The sequence below is a fragment of the Oncorhynchus mykiss genome, chromosome 14 (genome assembly GCF_057628025.1).
Source record: "Oncorhynchus mykiss isolate SJ-2025 chromosome 14, ASM5762802v1, whole genome shotgun sequence".
Lineage (NCBI taxonomy): Eukaryota > Metazoa > Chordata > Actinopteri > Salmoniformes > Salmonidae > Oncorhynchus > Oncorhynchus mykiss.
In genome coordinates, this window is record NC_143035.1 from 22,484,070 (window position 1) to 22,499,159 (window position 15,090).

Here is a 15,090-nt window from a genome sequence, read left to right on the forward strand (position 1 = left end):
CCTCACCCCATGGAAAATGTGTAGAGTTGTAGGAAATTAATTGCAGGAAAATTAACCTCTGTTCTCTTGGCCCTCCCACCACTACAGGAGGGCAGCTCCCGCTCAGCCCAGTCCAAGCTCTTCTCTGTCCTGGTACCCCAATGATAGAACCAGCTTCCCCCTGAAGCTAGGACAGTAGAGTCCAGGCCTATCTTCTGAAACCCTACCTCTTCAAAGAGTATGTTAAATATTCCCACAGCAGCTCCTCAATAATTAAATAAATAAATATTGAACTAACACTGTTCAATGTACTGTATACAGTATATGCCTTTCGTGAACTAACACTCTCACTTGACTTTGTTCCCCCTTACTAGCTCTGACTTTGCTGAGAGCTACATTGAGGAAAACTGTACTCACTATAACTGTGTTGTGGGGTTGTTTCACCTAGCTATTTAAGATGAATGCACTAACTGTAAGTCGCTCTGCATAAGAGCTTCTGCTAAAATGACTAAAATGTACATGTGAAGTGTATTTTTCTCTTTGCCATCAAGAGGGGTGTCACTAAAATGTCTTGCCCGCATAGGGCCCAAAAAAAGCTACAGCCAGACCTGTAGCCCATTATTTTTCAAACCTAGCAAAAAAAGATTATGAAGTTATGGCCAGGTGCACATCACAAGAAGTTACAGGCAAAAATGTTGAATTTACAATCCATGTCATCAAGCAAACACTTGACACAGGTGCGCTTCCTTGTTTATATCCAGACACTGGTGCAACGTGATTGGCTAGTTTCCAGCGCATCATGATATTACTGGTCCATGTTGCAGTCAATCTTCCGGTAAGGCAGACCCAGTTTGTGTCACTATCAGGAAATAGACGTGTTTTCAATTCACACATTGTTAATGAAGATTATTCGTTAGTCAAATGAAACCAGTAACTAAAATGGGTGCTGTAGTTCTGGTGCTATTTACAATCGGTGTTTTTATCAGTCCAGTTAAATCTCTGGACAATGGTCTCGCGCTCAAGCCTACAATGGGTTGGCTGCATTGGGAGAGATTCATGTGCAATGTCGACTGTGACACGGACCCCAATAATTGCATCAGGTATGACATCTGGCTTCACCCTCAACTCTACACGTACATTTAAATGTTTCAGACTCAATCAAACATAGAAGGCAAGGGAAACACAATTAACAGGATGGGTATAATTTTGTGGCACGTTCCAACGGGAATCTGTTCCAAAAACTTCGTAAAGTAGAATGCCAACAAACAACGCATACAAAGTAGCATGATCAATTCACCTAGCTAACTAGCTGCCGAATAGGCATCAACTCACCACGTAGCTTATTCTTAATGTTTGTCCATAGGCTACCAGAGTGAGGACAGACATTTTTCGAAATAAACGTTGGTAGTGAAAAACTTAATGAAATAGCGGGTAGGGCGTGGGCTATCTTATTCTACCGCTATACAACTATGAATGCGTTGTTTGTTGGCAGCCTTGTTATTTACGACGTTTTTGCAACAGATTCCTGTTGGAACGTTCCACAAAGTATAACCACCCTAATTGACACCACTAAACTAGCTTAGACCATTTTGATGACCGCTCAATTCAAACTCCTAACAGGAAGTAGAGTAACAGTAGGCGGTGAGTGGGATGGTTGTACATTCCTCAGGTATAAATGGCCTCACACGTTCACTGTTACTTCATTGACACATTGAAGAATAGTTAATATCACAATATGAACTGGCTAATAGTTTCCTCTGTCTGTCCCTGATCTCTGTGCTGCTAGTGAGAATCTCTACATGCAGATGGCAGATGTGATGGTAACGGAAGGCTGGAAGGAGGCTGGCTACGAGTATGTCTGCATCGATGACTGTTGGCCCAGCCACCAACGTGACGCCAAGGGACGCCTTCAGGCAGACCCGAAGCGGTTCCCCAGAGGCATCAAGAAACTGGCCGACTATGTGAGTGTATAGGCTACAGAGAGGTCGTGCTCATTAGGGCACACATGTACAAAAAAATACAAATAATTTTGCAATGGAAAATTAGAACAATTATTTTTGGGCCATTTTATTTGGTTTCATGTCTACTGAACATGAACCAGTTGTTGAGGGACAACTTATATTATCCACATGCAGTTGGTGATGCACTGCTTATGTCAGCTCTAACTCCAATGTTTTCTAGTTCCCAGTGCTTTTCTATCACACACTGTCACTTTAACACAACAAACAGAAACATGTCCTTCCTCGAGTGATAACCTACCCAATGGGACTGTAAGGTTATGTGGTTTACTAATTAGCTCATCCACCTTGCTAAGAGTGACACATAACTATGAGCAAACAGAATGGAATATTGCTATTAACATGGTGCTAAACTACCAAAGGTTTCAAAACCCTCTGAAGTGCCATGAAAATGTGGTTTGGTAATACAACATCGCCATCTACTGGTTTCAACTGTAAGGGTCCACTTTGTTCATGGATTTTGGCCTACAGGACAAACCTTTTCTAAAAGCCTTATTGTAAGATTGTTATTTGTGATTGGTTATACAGGTTCATTCCAAGGGTCTCAAGTTGGGGATCTATGCTGATTTGGGAACCTTTACATGTGGAGGCTTTCCAGGGAGCATGGGATACTACGACATTGACGCTCAGACCTTTGCTGATTGGGGTGTGGACCTGCTCAAATTTGATGGGTGCTACATGAAGTGGACTTTACTGGGAGAAGGTGATGTATATATTAAATGTCATGCTACAAAACTACTAATTCAACAGCTCAAAAGCCTTTCAGATTAAATTACGTTTGATGAATTGAATAGAGAATGATTGATTGGTAACACCCGAAACCCTATAATTACTGCTGTGTGACCTTTTTTCCCCCCAGGTTACACAAACATGTCAATAGCACTAAACCAAACTGGGAGAAGTATCCTGTACTCCTGTGAGTGGCCACTGTATGAGTGGCCACACCATCAGGTAAGAAAGAGTGAGGTGGTAAATGCCTTTATTCCTAGCATTCCTTCAGTTCGTTGGCTAATGAAAATGCTAAATATACCTGAAACTGAATTAATTTCATCTTAGTCAGGAGGATTCATTCATGATTCATTTTGCATTGATTGTGTCCCACCATGTCAATGATGTACTCACAGCCAGACTATGCTGCCATACGGAAGGCCTGTAACCACTGGCGCAACTTTGCGGATGTATATGACTCCTGGGACAGTGTGAAGACCATCTTGGACTGGACTGCAGACCATCAGGATGTCATTGTCCCAGCGGCTGGGCCTGGGGGCTGGAATGACCCTGACATGGTACTGTGGCGGTTCCACTTTTCGCTATGGATAAGGGGTTGGGGCCAATTCATCCCATTGTTTTCTATGGGGAATGTTTAAGTGAACTTCCTCAATTGACCAATCCAATCCTGCTACTCAGTTGATGGCGTTCAGTGAAACAGTAAAACTAGTCTGAGTAATGATTAATCATCAACTCCTCACCTTACTCACACCAGCTGTTCCTGCCATAACCCATGTACTTTGTCTGAATAGTATGTCTGATTGACATTGACGGTGTTCCTTCCTCAGCTGGTGATTGGAAACTTTGGCCTGAGTCACGCCCAACAGGAGTCTCAGATGGCATTGTGGGCCATCATGGCCTCCCCTCTGCTGATGTCCAATGACCTGAGAGACATCTGCCCCCGGTCCAAGCAGCTGCTGCAGAACACAAGGATCATCGCCATCAGTCAGGACCCACTGGGCAGGCAGGGCTATCGCACCGCCAAGGTAGTACACCTCTACTTTGTCACTCACTGGGGATATTTCATGGTAATGCACAATGGAGAATAGTATTACCGCCACACATAAAACAAACAGGACATATGCAACTTCTGTTGTGCAGTACCAAATCCTACTTTAAATGTGACAACTCGGTGCTAATACAGTTCAATAGAACACTGAACCAAAATCTAAATGCAACATTTAAAGTGTTGGTTCCATGTTTCATGAGCTGAAATAAAAGATCCCAGAAATTGTCCATAAGCACAAAAAGCTTATTTGTCTAAAATTTTGTGCCCAAATATGTTTACATCCCTGTTAATGAGCATTTCTCCTTTGCCAAGATCCATCCTCCTGACAGGTGTGGCATTTCAGTACACAGGTGCACCTTGTGCAGGGGACAATAAAAAGCCACTCTAAAATGTGCTGTTTTGTCACACAACACAATGCCACAGATATCTAACGTTTTGAGGGAGGCTGCATTTGGCTGACTACAGGAATTTCCACCAGAGCTGTTGCCAGAGAATTGCGTGTTCATTTCCCTACCATAAGCCTCCTCCAACATCGTTTTAGAGAATTTGGCAGTACATCCAACCGGCCTCACAACCGCATACCATGTGTAACCACACCAGCCCAGGACCTCCACATCTGGCTTCTTCACCTGGGAGATTGTCTGAGACAGCTGATGAAACTGTTTTCACAAACAAATAATTTATGCACAAACTGTCAGAAACAGTCTCAGGGTAGCTCATCTGCATGCTTGTTGTCCTCACCAAGGTCTTGACCACCTGAATGCAGTTTGGCATCGTAAGCGACTATGTGAAGAAATGCTCACCTTCGATGGCCACTGGCACGCTGGAGTAGTGTTCTCTTCACGGATTCATCTCTGTTTCAACTGTACTGAGCATATGGCAGACAGCGTGTATGGTGTCGTGTGGGAGAGCAGTTTGCTGATGTCAACGTTGTGAACAGAGTGCCCCATGGTGACAGTGGGGTTATAGTATGAGCAGGCATAAGCTACCGACAATTATCGATGGCAATTTGAATGCATAGAGACGCCATGACGAGATCCTGAGAACCCTTGTCGTGTCATTCATCCGCTGCCATCACCATGTTTCAGCATAATGTTGCAAAGCTTTGTACACATTTCCTATAAGCTGAAAATGGCCTGCATACTCACCGGACATGTCACCAATTGAGCATCTTTGGGATGCTCTGGTTTGATGTGTACGACAGCGTGTTTCAGTTTCCACCATTATCCAGCAACTTCGCACAGCCAATGAAGAGCAGTAGGACAACATTCCACAGGCCACAATCAACAGCCTGATCAACTCTATGTGAAGGAGATGTGTTGCGCTGCATGAGGCAAATGGTGGTCACACCAGATACTGACTTTTAAGGGTAAATGTGACCAACCGATGCGTATTTCTATTCCCAGTCATGTGAAATCCATAGATTATGGCCCATTTTTTTAAATTTGATTTCAACTGACTGATTTCCTTAAATGAACTGTAACACAGTAAAATCTTTGTTGCATGTTGTGTTTTATATTTTTGTTCAGTGTAATAATGGTCAAATACCCTTATGCAGCTACACTATCACAGAGCCTAATCAAACTCAAAAAGCCTGAAACTCCAAAGAAATAACATCTAACATCATGCATTCACTATAAATTGCCAACTCTGAAACCATATGGCATTCATCTGTAGCCGCATAAAATATTTACTTTCCCCCAATGATCAACACCACCGACGCCGGCAACACACATAGCTGGGTTGGTTGTTTAGCAACACAACAGTCACGTGGCGAACTATGGGGCAATACAGACGGGGTTGGCTTCGACTGTTGACATATAAACTATATTTAGCCTGTGTTCATTGAAAACATAAATACATTTGCACAATTAACACTTGTCTCAAATACATCGTTAGTTGTTTAGCTAGCGAGTTTTTGCCATATTAGCGTAGATATGACATCGATTCGCTACATGGTCGGTCAGCCAACCAACCCAGCTTGAGACCCTTCTGAGTGATCTCTTTGTATATACCCCACCTACTGGCCATATGCAAGACTGTTTACTGATCATCATCTGTAGCTTATGTTGTGGTAGTTACAGTTGAAGTCAGAAGTTTACATGCACCTAGGTTGGAGTCACTAAAACTAGTTTTTCAACCACTCCACAAATTTCTTTACATACACTAAGTTGGCTGTGCCTTTTAAACAGCTTGGAAAATCTTCTGATAGGCTAATTGCCATCATTTGAGTCAATTGGAGGTGTACTTGTATCTCAAGGCCTACCTTCAAACTCAGTGCCTCTTTTTGCTTTACGGCATGGGAAAAATCTAAAGAAATCAGCCAATACCCCAGGAAAAAAATTGTAGACCTCCACAAGTCTGGTTCATCCTTGAAAGCAATTTCCAAATGCCTGAAGGTACCACATTCATCTGTACAAATAATAGTACGCAAGTATAAATACCATGGGACCACGCATCCGTCATACCGCTCAGGAATGAGACGCGTTCTGTCTCCTAGAGATGAACGTACTTTGGTGCAAAAACTGCAAATCAATCCCAGAGCAGCAAAGGACCTTGTGAAGATGCTGGAGGAAACGGGTACAAAAATATCTATATCCACAGTAAAACGAGTCCTATATCGACATAACCTGAAAGGCCACTCGGCAAGGAAGAAGCCACTGCTCCAAAACCGCCATAAAAAAGCCAGGAGATGGTTTGCAACTGCACATGGGGACAAAGATTGTACATTTTGGAGAAATGTTCTCTGGTCTGATGAAACAAAAATAGAACTGTTTGGCTGTAATGACCATCGTTATGTTTGGAGGTAAAAGGGGGAGGCTTGCAAGCCAAAGAACACCATCCCAACCGTGAAGTACAGGGGTGGCAGCATTATGTTGTGGGGGTGCTTTGCTGTAGGCGGGACTAGTGCACTTCACAAAATAGATGGCATCATGAGGGAGGAAAAGTATGTGGATATATTGAAGCAACATCTCAAGACATCAGTCAGGAAGTTAAAGCTTGGTCGCAAATGGGTCTTCCAAATGGACAATGACCCCAAGCATAGTTCCAAAGTTGTGGCAAAATAGCTTAAGGACAACAAAGTCAAGGTATTGGAGTGGCCATCACAAAGCCCTGACCTCAATCCTATATCAAATGTGTGGGCAGAACTGAAAAAGAATGTGCAAGCAAGGCCTACAAACCTGACTTAGTTACCCCAGCTCTGTCAGGAGGAATGGGCCAAAATTCACCCAACTTATTGTGGGAAGCTTGTAGAAGGCTACCTGAAACGTTTGACCCACATTAAACAATTTAAAGGTAATGCTACCAAATACTAATTGAGTGTGTGTAAATTTCTGACCCACTGGGAATGTGATGAAAGCTGAAATAAATCCAGAATACTATTATTCTGACATTTCACATTCTTAAAATAAAGTGGTGATCGTAACTGACTTGAGATGGAATTTTTACTAGGATTAAATGTCAGGAATTGTGAAAAACTGAGTTTAAATGTACTCTGCATTGCGTCGTGCTTAAGGTATACGGTCTGATATACCACGGCTTTCAGCCAATCAGCATTCAGGGCTCGAACCACCCAGTTTATAATCTGAAATCAGTCTGTTGAAACTAACCTGACTGTTGATTGACAGGTGGACAGTTTCGAGGTGTGGGAAAGACACCTGTCTGGTGGCCGGTTGGCTCTGGCAGTGATGAACAAGCAGGAGATCGGTGGACCCCGAGGCTTCCCCCTCACCCTGGCCACGCTGCCTAGCTGGAAGATCTGCCACCCCCAGTGTAATGTCACCCAGGTCCTGCCCAGCTACAAGGAGCTGGGGGTCCAGACCCTCCTCAGTAAACTTGTGGTGGTGGTCAACCCTTCTGGCACAGCACTGCTGACTGTCACCCCCATTTAAGTGTGACTTCAACACCCAATGGCAATTATGGAAGGACATGCCCACTGTGAACAGTTCTTTAGTATGGTGTAGCTAGCAGACAAGCATATGGGCCCTGGCCCTCACCCAGCACTGATTGAAATGCACAGGATTTATGAGCACTTTAATTCACAGCAAGTTACGTTTCTTATTATGATTATTCTAGATAGTGTGCTTATTTGCCAAAGAGCCATGTATATGCTCACCTTTGAATATGTTATTTAGTTGGTGTGCTTCCCTTGAATTCTTAGAGATTTTTCATTATTTTAAGTGTGGAATGTGTTAGTAATTGTCCATGTTTTGTATGCTAATTGATCTGGTCACAAAGAGATTTGCTGGATGGCAGACACCTGAATGTTCAGATATCAAAAATCAGTAGTACTGTAACAATTTTTCCTGATTTGAAATAACTGTTACTTTGTGAGAATGTTTGGAAATGTTCACATTTAATTAAAGTGGCAATCTGGAATTCAAACAAAACCAAAGCCATCATCAACCTGCCAATTTTTTGGTAAGCTTCGGGATGGGGCTGGAAAAACATTACCACTTAAATTTACGGTAACACTTCACAACCAGTGTTATAACATGGTCATAACCATGTCAATGTCATAACGGGATCATAACATTGTCATGACCCATATTTACACCTGTTGTGACATTTTTATGGCTGGTTATGACACTTGCATAAGTGTCAAAACCCACATTTACTCAAATGTTTTTTCCCTGCCAAGAAGTCCTTCGGAATTCTTTAGTCACTTTTTTTCTTCATATTTTAGAAAACACTTTGACTAAAAAAATGCTTTTTGAAAGTGTCTGACCATAATATGCCCTTATGTCAAGAGGGTGTCTTTGTCCTGCATTCATCCCAGTCGTCAGCAAGTGTTGGGGTTGGTGCAGGTCTGACAATGTGTGCGCAATTGCAATTTAATCAATTTTAATTTAATTAAAAATTATAAACATACTATTGACAAGTAGGCTATATGGTGTAATGGAATGTTTTGCCTTGTGTGGTAGGTGTCATAACCAGCCATAAAATAATGCAATGTATCAAACTTATGATGCTGGGTGTCCACAAATTTCCACAGGCAAGGACTGATATCGAAATTGTTTTAAAGCTTTCTTTGCTCTACCCTAGTTAGCATTGGCTGGCGAAACTGCCAACTTCCTTCAAACTACACAGGAAAAATGTTTATCCGTGTGTTCATCTGACTCTGGTTAAGTAGAACAAGGGCTTTAATCCGAAAATCTCACCGTACCCCTTTAACCTTATTTTGGGTTATCACTTCAATATACGTACACACACTAGATATGGGACCCCACCGTTGTAAAAATATTTGAAGTTATAGAAATGCATTTATTACATTTCTAAATGTGAGCTAAACAAGAATGTATACAAACATTCCTAAAGTATAATTTGATATTAATGTAAGCATACAACAAATATACTTAAATACATGCAATTGTCCTTAACATTATTAGTCCATTCATTCCTATGGAGGACTGCTCCTACTAGGGAGTGCCAATATGGCCAATACATAGCGTCAGCATTCTAGGGTTTATATACATCATTCGGTTCTGATGGGGTGAGACTGTTGTACTAAGCCCATGAGGATACGATTCAGGCATGGTTATTCGCTAGTGTGTTTATACTGATGTGCTTCAACCACTCTTGGAAAGGTTAAGTTGTAAATTCTGGAATGGCCAATTACATCTTCATATCCACCAACTGTAATTGCCATCACTCTTGCAATTACCACCAAGGTACAGTTAAGGAGAGATGAGACATCTGGTACCATTTTAATACATTTATTGGGGGGAAAAATAAGTCCATCCAATAGATTGACCCACAGCCTAGAACTGGATGACCTGGCCCTGAAAGGAGACAAAAACAAGGTTATAAGACAGCTCAGATATTCAACCAGCACATTGAAACTACCTTTCCACAATGAAAAATACAAAACACCCCTTCTGAATCCAATCACATCGACAACTTGTTAACATTCATTAGGGCATATCTAAAATCCAAACAATTCAAGAGCTGCACACGTTTGGCCAGAGAGGGCCTTCAGACTGCTATTATCAATTCCTCTCCAGGCTGTCTAACAACCCCTGAGTTCAGAGGATGCATGCATTTTTGTAATTGACTAAATGTTCTATAGAGCAACGATTTAAAGTGGAAGAGCTCCGAGGTGTATCAAGGATAGTTGAACATTGTCAAATGTCACCGATAACACTAAACGTCATTTAGATGTCCAGAAACCATAGACCCCTCAAAGGCAACTCTGGACCTTGAAGCCAGTTCCACTACATTTTTACATTGTTCCCCTCGAACCAAGGATAGATTTAGACCTGAGACACCAGGTGGGTGCAATTAATGATCAGGCAGAGCATAAAAAAACAGCAGACCCTGGACCTTGTAGGGTAAGAGTTGAACACCCCTGGTACAGTACATTCAGAAAGTATTCAGACCCATTGACTTTATTCTTATTCTAAAATTGATTCAAATTGTTTCCCCCCTCATCAATCTACACACAATACACCATAATGACAAATTGGAAAATGATCTCATTTAATTCTCACATTAAAAATAAACTGAAATATCACATTACCATAAGTATTCAGACCCTTACTTTCCAAATGCACTGTACATACACACATTGCTTTTCATGGCTGTGGAACAAATACACAACCCATCCCACATGCAGAATAAACACGGGCCAGGAACATCTGTGATGCACTGTTGATTTTGTAGAGTTTGTGCTTACCTTTCTCTTCTTGTCACCTCCCAGCTCAAAGTGCTTGCATCTCTTGATGGGCACCATTCTCTTTGCCCTGCAGTTGGGCTCCACACACTCCAGCCTCAACACGATCTTCTTTGTGGTCTTGGCCTGAGGAGAGAATACAATGTTACCACAGTCCAGGATCCATGCACACATGACACAAGGCAGCGGCATTCTGATGATCTAGCCCTCTCTTGAAGTGTGTTCTCATTCACTCCCCGTCATGCATTAAATGGCTAGAGGAAGTTTCCACCCATTCCTTTCAAATCCATGAGGGGGCGCTTGAGGGCAAAATATGGAAAAGGGGTGGACAATCAGAGCGTTGCCCGTGTTTCTCAATTCCAGAGCTCAAAATTCTACCCCTTAACACCTTTTCATTTTCTGGAGTGTAAAAAGATTGTCAATACTGTATTTTATGTAGGTGCAGAAGTAAAGGATAAATAAAGGTGTTCATTAATCAAGTTGTCTGAGGTTTACCTATAACCTTGCCACGGAAGAGACACAGCAGGGCCTCAAACCATCTCAGTTTTCTCTAGCAGACACCTTAGGAAAGGACAAAGCCACTACAAGCCAAGCCTCGCTGACAATGGCCTGCACAAATAGTACACATTTGTAAGGCATATCAGTGGTTCAACTCCTTTCCTTGAGTAATCAACAGTACATGTACAGTTGAAGTTTACATACACCATAGCCAAATACATTTAAACTCAGTTTCACAATTCCTGACATTTAATCCTAAAAACAATTCCCTGTCTTAGGTCAGTTAGGGTCACCACTTTATTTTTTAAATGTGAAATGTCAGAATAATAGTAGAGAGAACTGTTTATTTCAGCTTTCATCACATTCCCAGTGGGTCAGAAGTTTACATACACTCAATTAGTATTTTGTAGCATTGCCTTTAAATGATTTAACTTGGGTCAAACGTTTCAGGTAGCCTTCCACAAACTTCCCACAATACGTTGGATGAATTTTGGCCCATTCCTCCTGACAGAGCTGGTGTAACCGAGTCGGGTCAGGCCTCCTTGCTCGCACACGCCTTTTCAGGTTCTGCCCACACATTTTCTATAGGATTGAGGTCAGGGCTTTGTGATGGCTACTCCAATACCTTGACTTTGTTGTCCCGTAAGCCATTTTGCCACAACTTTAGAAGTATGCTTGGGGTCATTGTCCATTTGGAAGACCCATTTGCCACCAAGCTTTAACTTCATGACTGATGTCTTGAGATGTTGCCTCAATATACCCACGTATTTTTCTTGCTCGTGATGCCATCTATTTTGTGAAGTGCACCAGTTCCTCTTGCAACAAAGCATCCCCACAACATGATGCTGCCACCCCCGCGCTTCATGGTTGGGATGGTGTTCTTGGCCTTGCAAACCTCCCCCTTTTTCCTCCAAACATAACGATGGCCATTACGGCCAAACAGTTCTATTTTTGTTTCATCAGACCAGAGGACATTTCTCCAAAAAGTACGGTCTTCGTCCTCATGTGCAGTTGCAAACCGTAGTCTGGCTTTTTTATGGCAGTTTTGGAGCAGTGGCTTCTTCCTTGCTGAGTGGCCTTTCAGGTTATGTCGATATAGGACTCGTTTTACTGTGGATATATATATTTTTGTACCTGTTTCCTACAGCATCTTCACAAGGTCCTTTGCTGTTGTTCTGGGATTGATTTTCACCTTTTGCAGGAAAGTACGTTAATCTCTAGGAGACAGAACACGTCTCCATCCTGAGTGGTATGACACCTACATGGTCCCATGGTGTTTATACTTGCGAACTATTGTTTGTACAGATGAACGTGGTACCTTCAGGCATTTGGAAATTGCTCCCAATGATGAACCAAACTTGTGGTCTACAAAATAAAAAATCCTGAGGTCTTGGCTGATTTCTTTTGATTTTCCCATGATGTAAAGAAAAGAGGCATTGAGTTTGAAAGTAGGCCTTGAAATACATCCACAGGTACACCTCCAGTTGAATCAAATGATGTCAATTAGCCTATCAGAAGCTTCTAAAGCCATGACATCATTTTCTGGAATTTTACAAGCTGTTTAAAGACATAGTCAACTTAGTGTATGTAAAACTTCTGACCCACTGAAATTGAGAGACAGTGAAATAATCTGTCTGTAAACAATTGTTGGAAAAATGACTTGTGTCATGCACAAAGTAGATGTCCTAACCGACTTGGCAAAACTATAGTTTGTTAACAAGAAATGTGAAGTGGTTGAAAAACAAGTTTTAATGACTCCAAGCTAAGTGTATGTAATCTTCTGACTTCAACTGTATGCCCCAGACCACCAGGACTACTTAACTGTATTGTTTGGGTTCCTCAAAGATAGAAGTATACCACTGATATAAGGTACCTTTTGGTAATGTATCCAGTACACACAAAGCTTTGCAAGCTTACTTTTTTGCGGAAAATAGGCTTGGTCTGTCCACCGTAACCGGACTGCTTTCTGTCATATCTCCTCTTACCTAAAACACAGATCATACATCAATTATTTAAATTTGTAACACATAGCAGTCCATACTACATCATATGTTCATCACATCTGCCAATGCTCATATTGAGACAGAAACTCACCCTGTGCGTAGAGGGAATCCTTTCCCTTCTTGTACTGGGTAACTTTGTGAAGCTGGTGTCTTTTGCACTTCTTGCAGTAGGTCCTGCGTGTCTTCGGCACGTTCACCTGAATCACAGATTTAGAATGTATACTGACAAAGTACTGCAGTCTGGTACATTTCAAGTACCTCTTCATTCAAATTGAGTCTCTCGGCTTCACAGCAAATATGCAGCATGGGGGTCAGGTCACTACCATTCAACCTAGGGGGCTACTAGCCGAGGAACACCAACTCCCTTCGCATATCGAGGAAGAGTGGAGTTTGGATATCTGGTCATACAATTTCCCTTCAACAAAATTGAGTCACCAGCAGTCGATATCTGTAAAAATGTAAATTCTGAAAACGCTTACCAGAACCTATATTTGTACTATACAACTGTGGCCTTTCCGCGTGGTGCTGAAATTCATACTTTTAATTTAAAAAAACAGCTTTTAATACAAGCTGCTTTTTCCTACATTATTTTATATACAACACCAGAAAATCCACTCCAAGTGATTTTAATTGTGGAAATCTGTTCCAAAGTATTCCCACACATAACAGAGACATACAGTATGTGATTGTATACAAATGTAAGCAAGGTTTATAATTATTCTGTTTTACTATATTAAGCTTCTTACGGTCAATTTGCAGTTGACAAATTATTAGTAATTATGTTCTGGCCCTCCGACCATCCGCTCGTCGCGCAGCTGAATTTAGGTGATGATCCCTGATACAAGTTAACTGAGTAGCTAAGTGTTTCTCAGATAGATGGTGAAAAGGCTCTTAGCCTATGTGGCATTTTTGTTCCAACGACTACATGTACATACGTTTAGTGTTGTTGACTCAAAAAGTTGTATAAACACCTCTACCAACAATCCATTTGCGAAAGGCTTTGGTGTGAGCAGCTAGCTCCATCGTTACACAACAGGATCTCCTTGATAGCACGCAACATTGGGCAGCACTACTTGGTAGTTATAATGCTATGTTATAATTTGCTATGATTACAACTTTGAAAGGTATTTGGCAGGGATGCATTTATAAAATGTTAACACCATTATATTGCCAAGAACACAGTAATAAGGGCAATTTCAATAAGAGACTGCCGTTAACTAGCTAGGTAGTTAGCGATACAATCACCGTAGCCATTCGCTCGAGTTTTGTATATAGGCAACTTTTGCGGGGAGATATACAGATAAAATCATTAATAATGGGATATACATGTCCCTAACCATTGCATTCACACATTGGGTACTTTCAAATGTAACAAGTGAATGTATAGTTTGAAGATTACAGTTGATAGTTTTTTAAAGTCTATTAGTGATTGAGTTTCATACCATGACGACAATCCGATCCAGACGAAAAGAGGAAGGTTGACGCCGGAAGCACTTTTTCATAAAGAACATTGGATACCAATGGGTCCTAATTTTGAACACTGCCACCTTGTGTTTGAGTGTAGAATAGAACCAAGTTGACCACAGTAGTAGTAGTCGTCCTTCAGTACAAGGCTTTAAAAATATCGATATATTAGTCAAATGACAAGGCTACTGGTGTGTATGCTTAATCATACGAGAATCCATGAAGTCATCTAATTTTTCTGAATTATAAATTATTACCCGATAAATTATACTTTAATAATCATAATTTAAATCAGGTTCCTTTAGGTTCCATGCAGGTGATGTGATAAATTAGGGCTAAACATATATTTAATTGCAGATGATGACCATAAATACACTATTTTGCACCACTCTATATGACACACAGGCAAAAGTCCTTGCTGACAAAATGGTAACAATAATGTATACACATACATTCCATATTCATCACTCAAGCTGTTTTCCTTCTTATCATTGGTCTATAAAGGCCTCAAGGAAGTTATCATTTCACAGAGGCAGTCAACTTTTAACACAGTCTAATGCTACTGTAAATAACTAATTCCTTAGCCTACTTTACGGATACTGGCGCGTTAATGGTTAGTTGGCCCTCGTCGACATCACACAAACTCTGCTTCAGAGAGCTAATATAAAAATGAGCAGG

At 41.3% G+C, this 15,090-nt stretch overlaps 2 protein-coding genes and 1 non-coding gene across 3 annotated transcripts; 1 reads left to right on the plus strand and 2 right to left on the minus strand.

Annotated features, from left to right (window-relative positions):
* The first annotated feature begins 762 nt into the window (after positions 1-762).
* Positions 763-8,165, plus strand: gla (galactosidase, alpha). The gene is made up of 7 exons (XM_021561506.3): positions 763-1,079; positions 1,766-1,940; positions 2,526-2,700; positions 2,857-2,948; positions 3,122-3,283; positions 3,554-3,751; positions 7,404-8,165. Exons 1-7 carry the CDS (start codon positions 901-903, stop codon positions 7,665-7,667), a joined length of 1,245 nt encoding a protein of 414 aa, XP_021417181.2. The 5' UTR covers positions 763-900; the 3' UTR covers positions 7,668-8,165.
* A 1,310-nt stretch (positions 8,166-9,475) lies between these two features.
* LOC110488986 (large ribosomal subunit protein eL42) lies at positions 9,476-15,087 on the minus strand. Its single transcript, XM_021561507.3, has 5 exons — positions 14,391-15,087; positions 13,040-13,145; positions 12,863-12,930; positions 10,451-10,573; positions 9,476-9,557 (listed from the first exon to the last, which is right to left on the minus strand). Exons 1-5 carry the CDS (start codon positions 14,457-14,459, stop codon positions 9,537-9,539), a joined length of 387 nt encoding a protein of 128 aa, XP_021417182.1. The 5' UTR covers positions 14,460-15,087; the 3' UTR covers positions 9,476-9,536.
* LOC118938775 (small nucleolar RNA SNORA9) lies at positions 10,926-11,062 on the minus strand. Its single transcript, XR_005036032.1, has one exon. It is a non-coding gene; the product is annotated as a small nucleolar RNA SNORA9 (small nucleolar RNA).
* Positions 15,088-15,090: the final 3 nt, after the last annotated feature.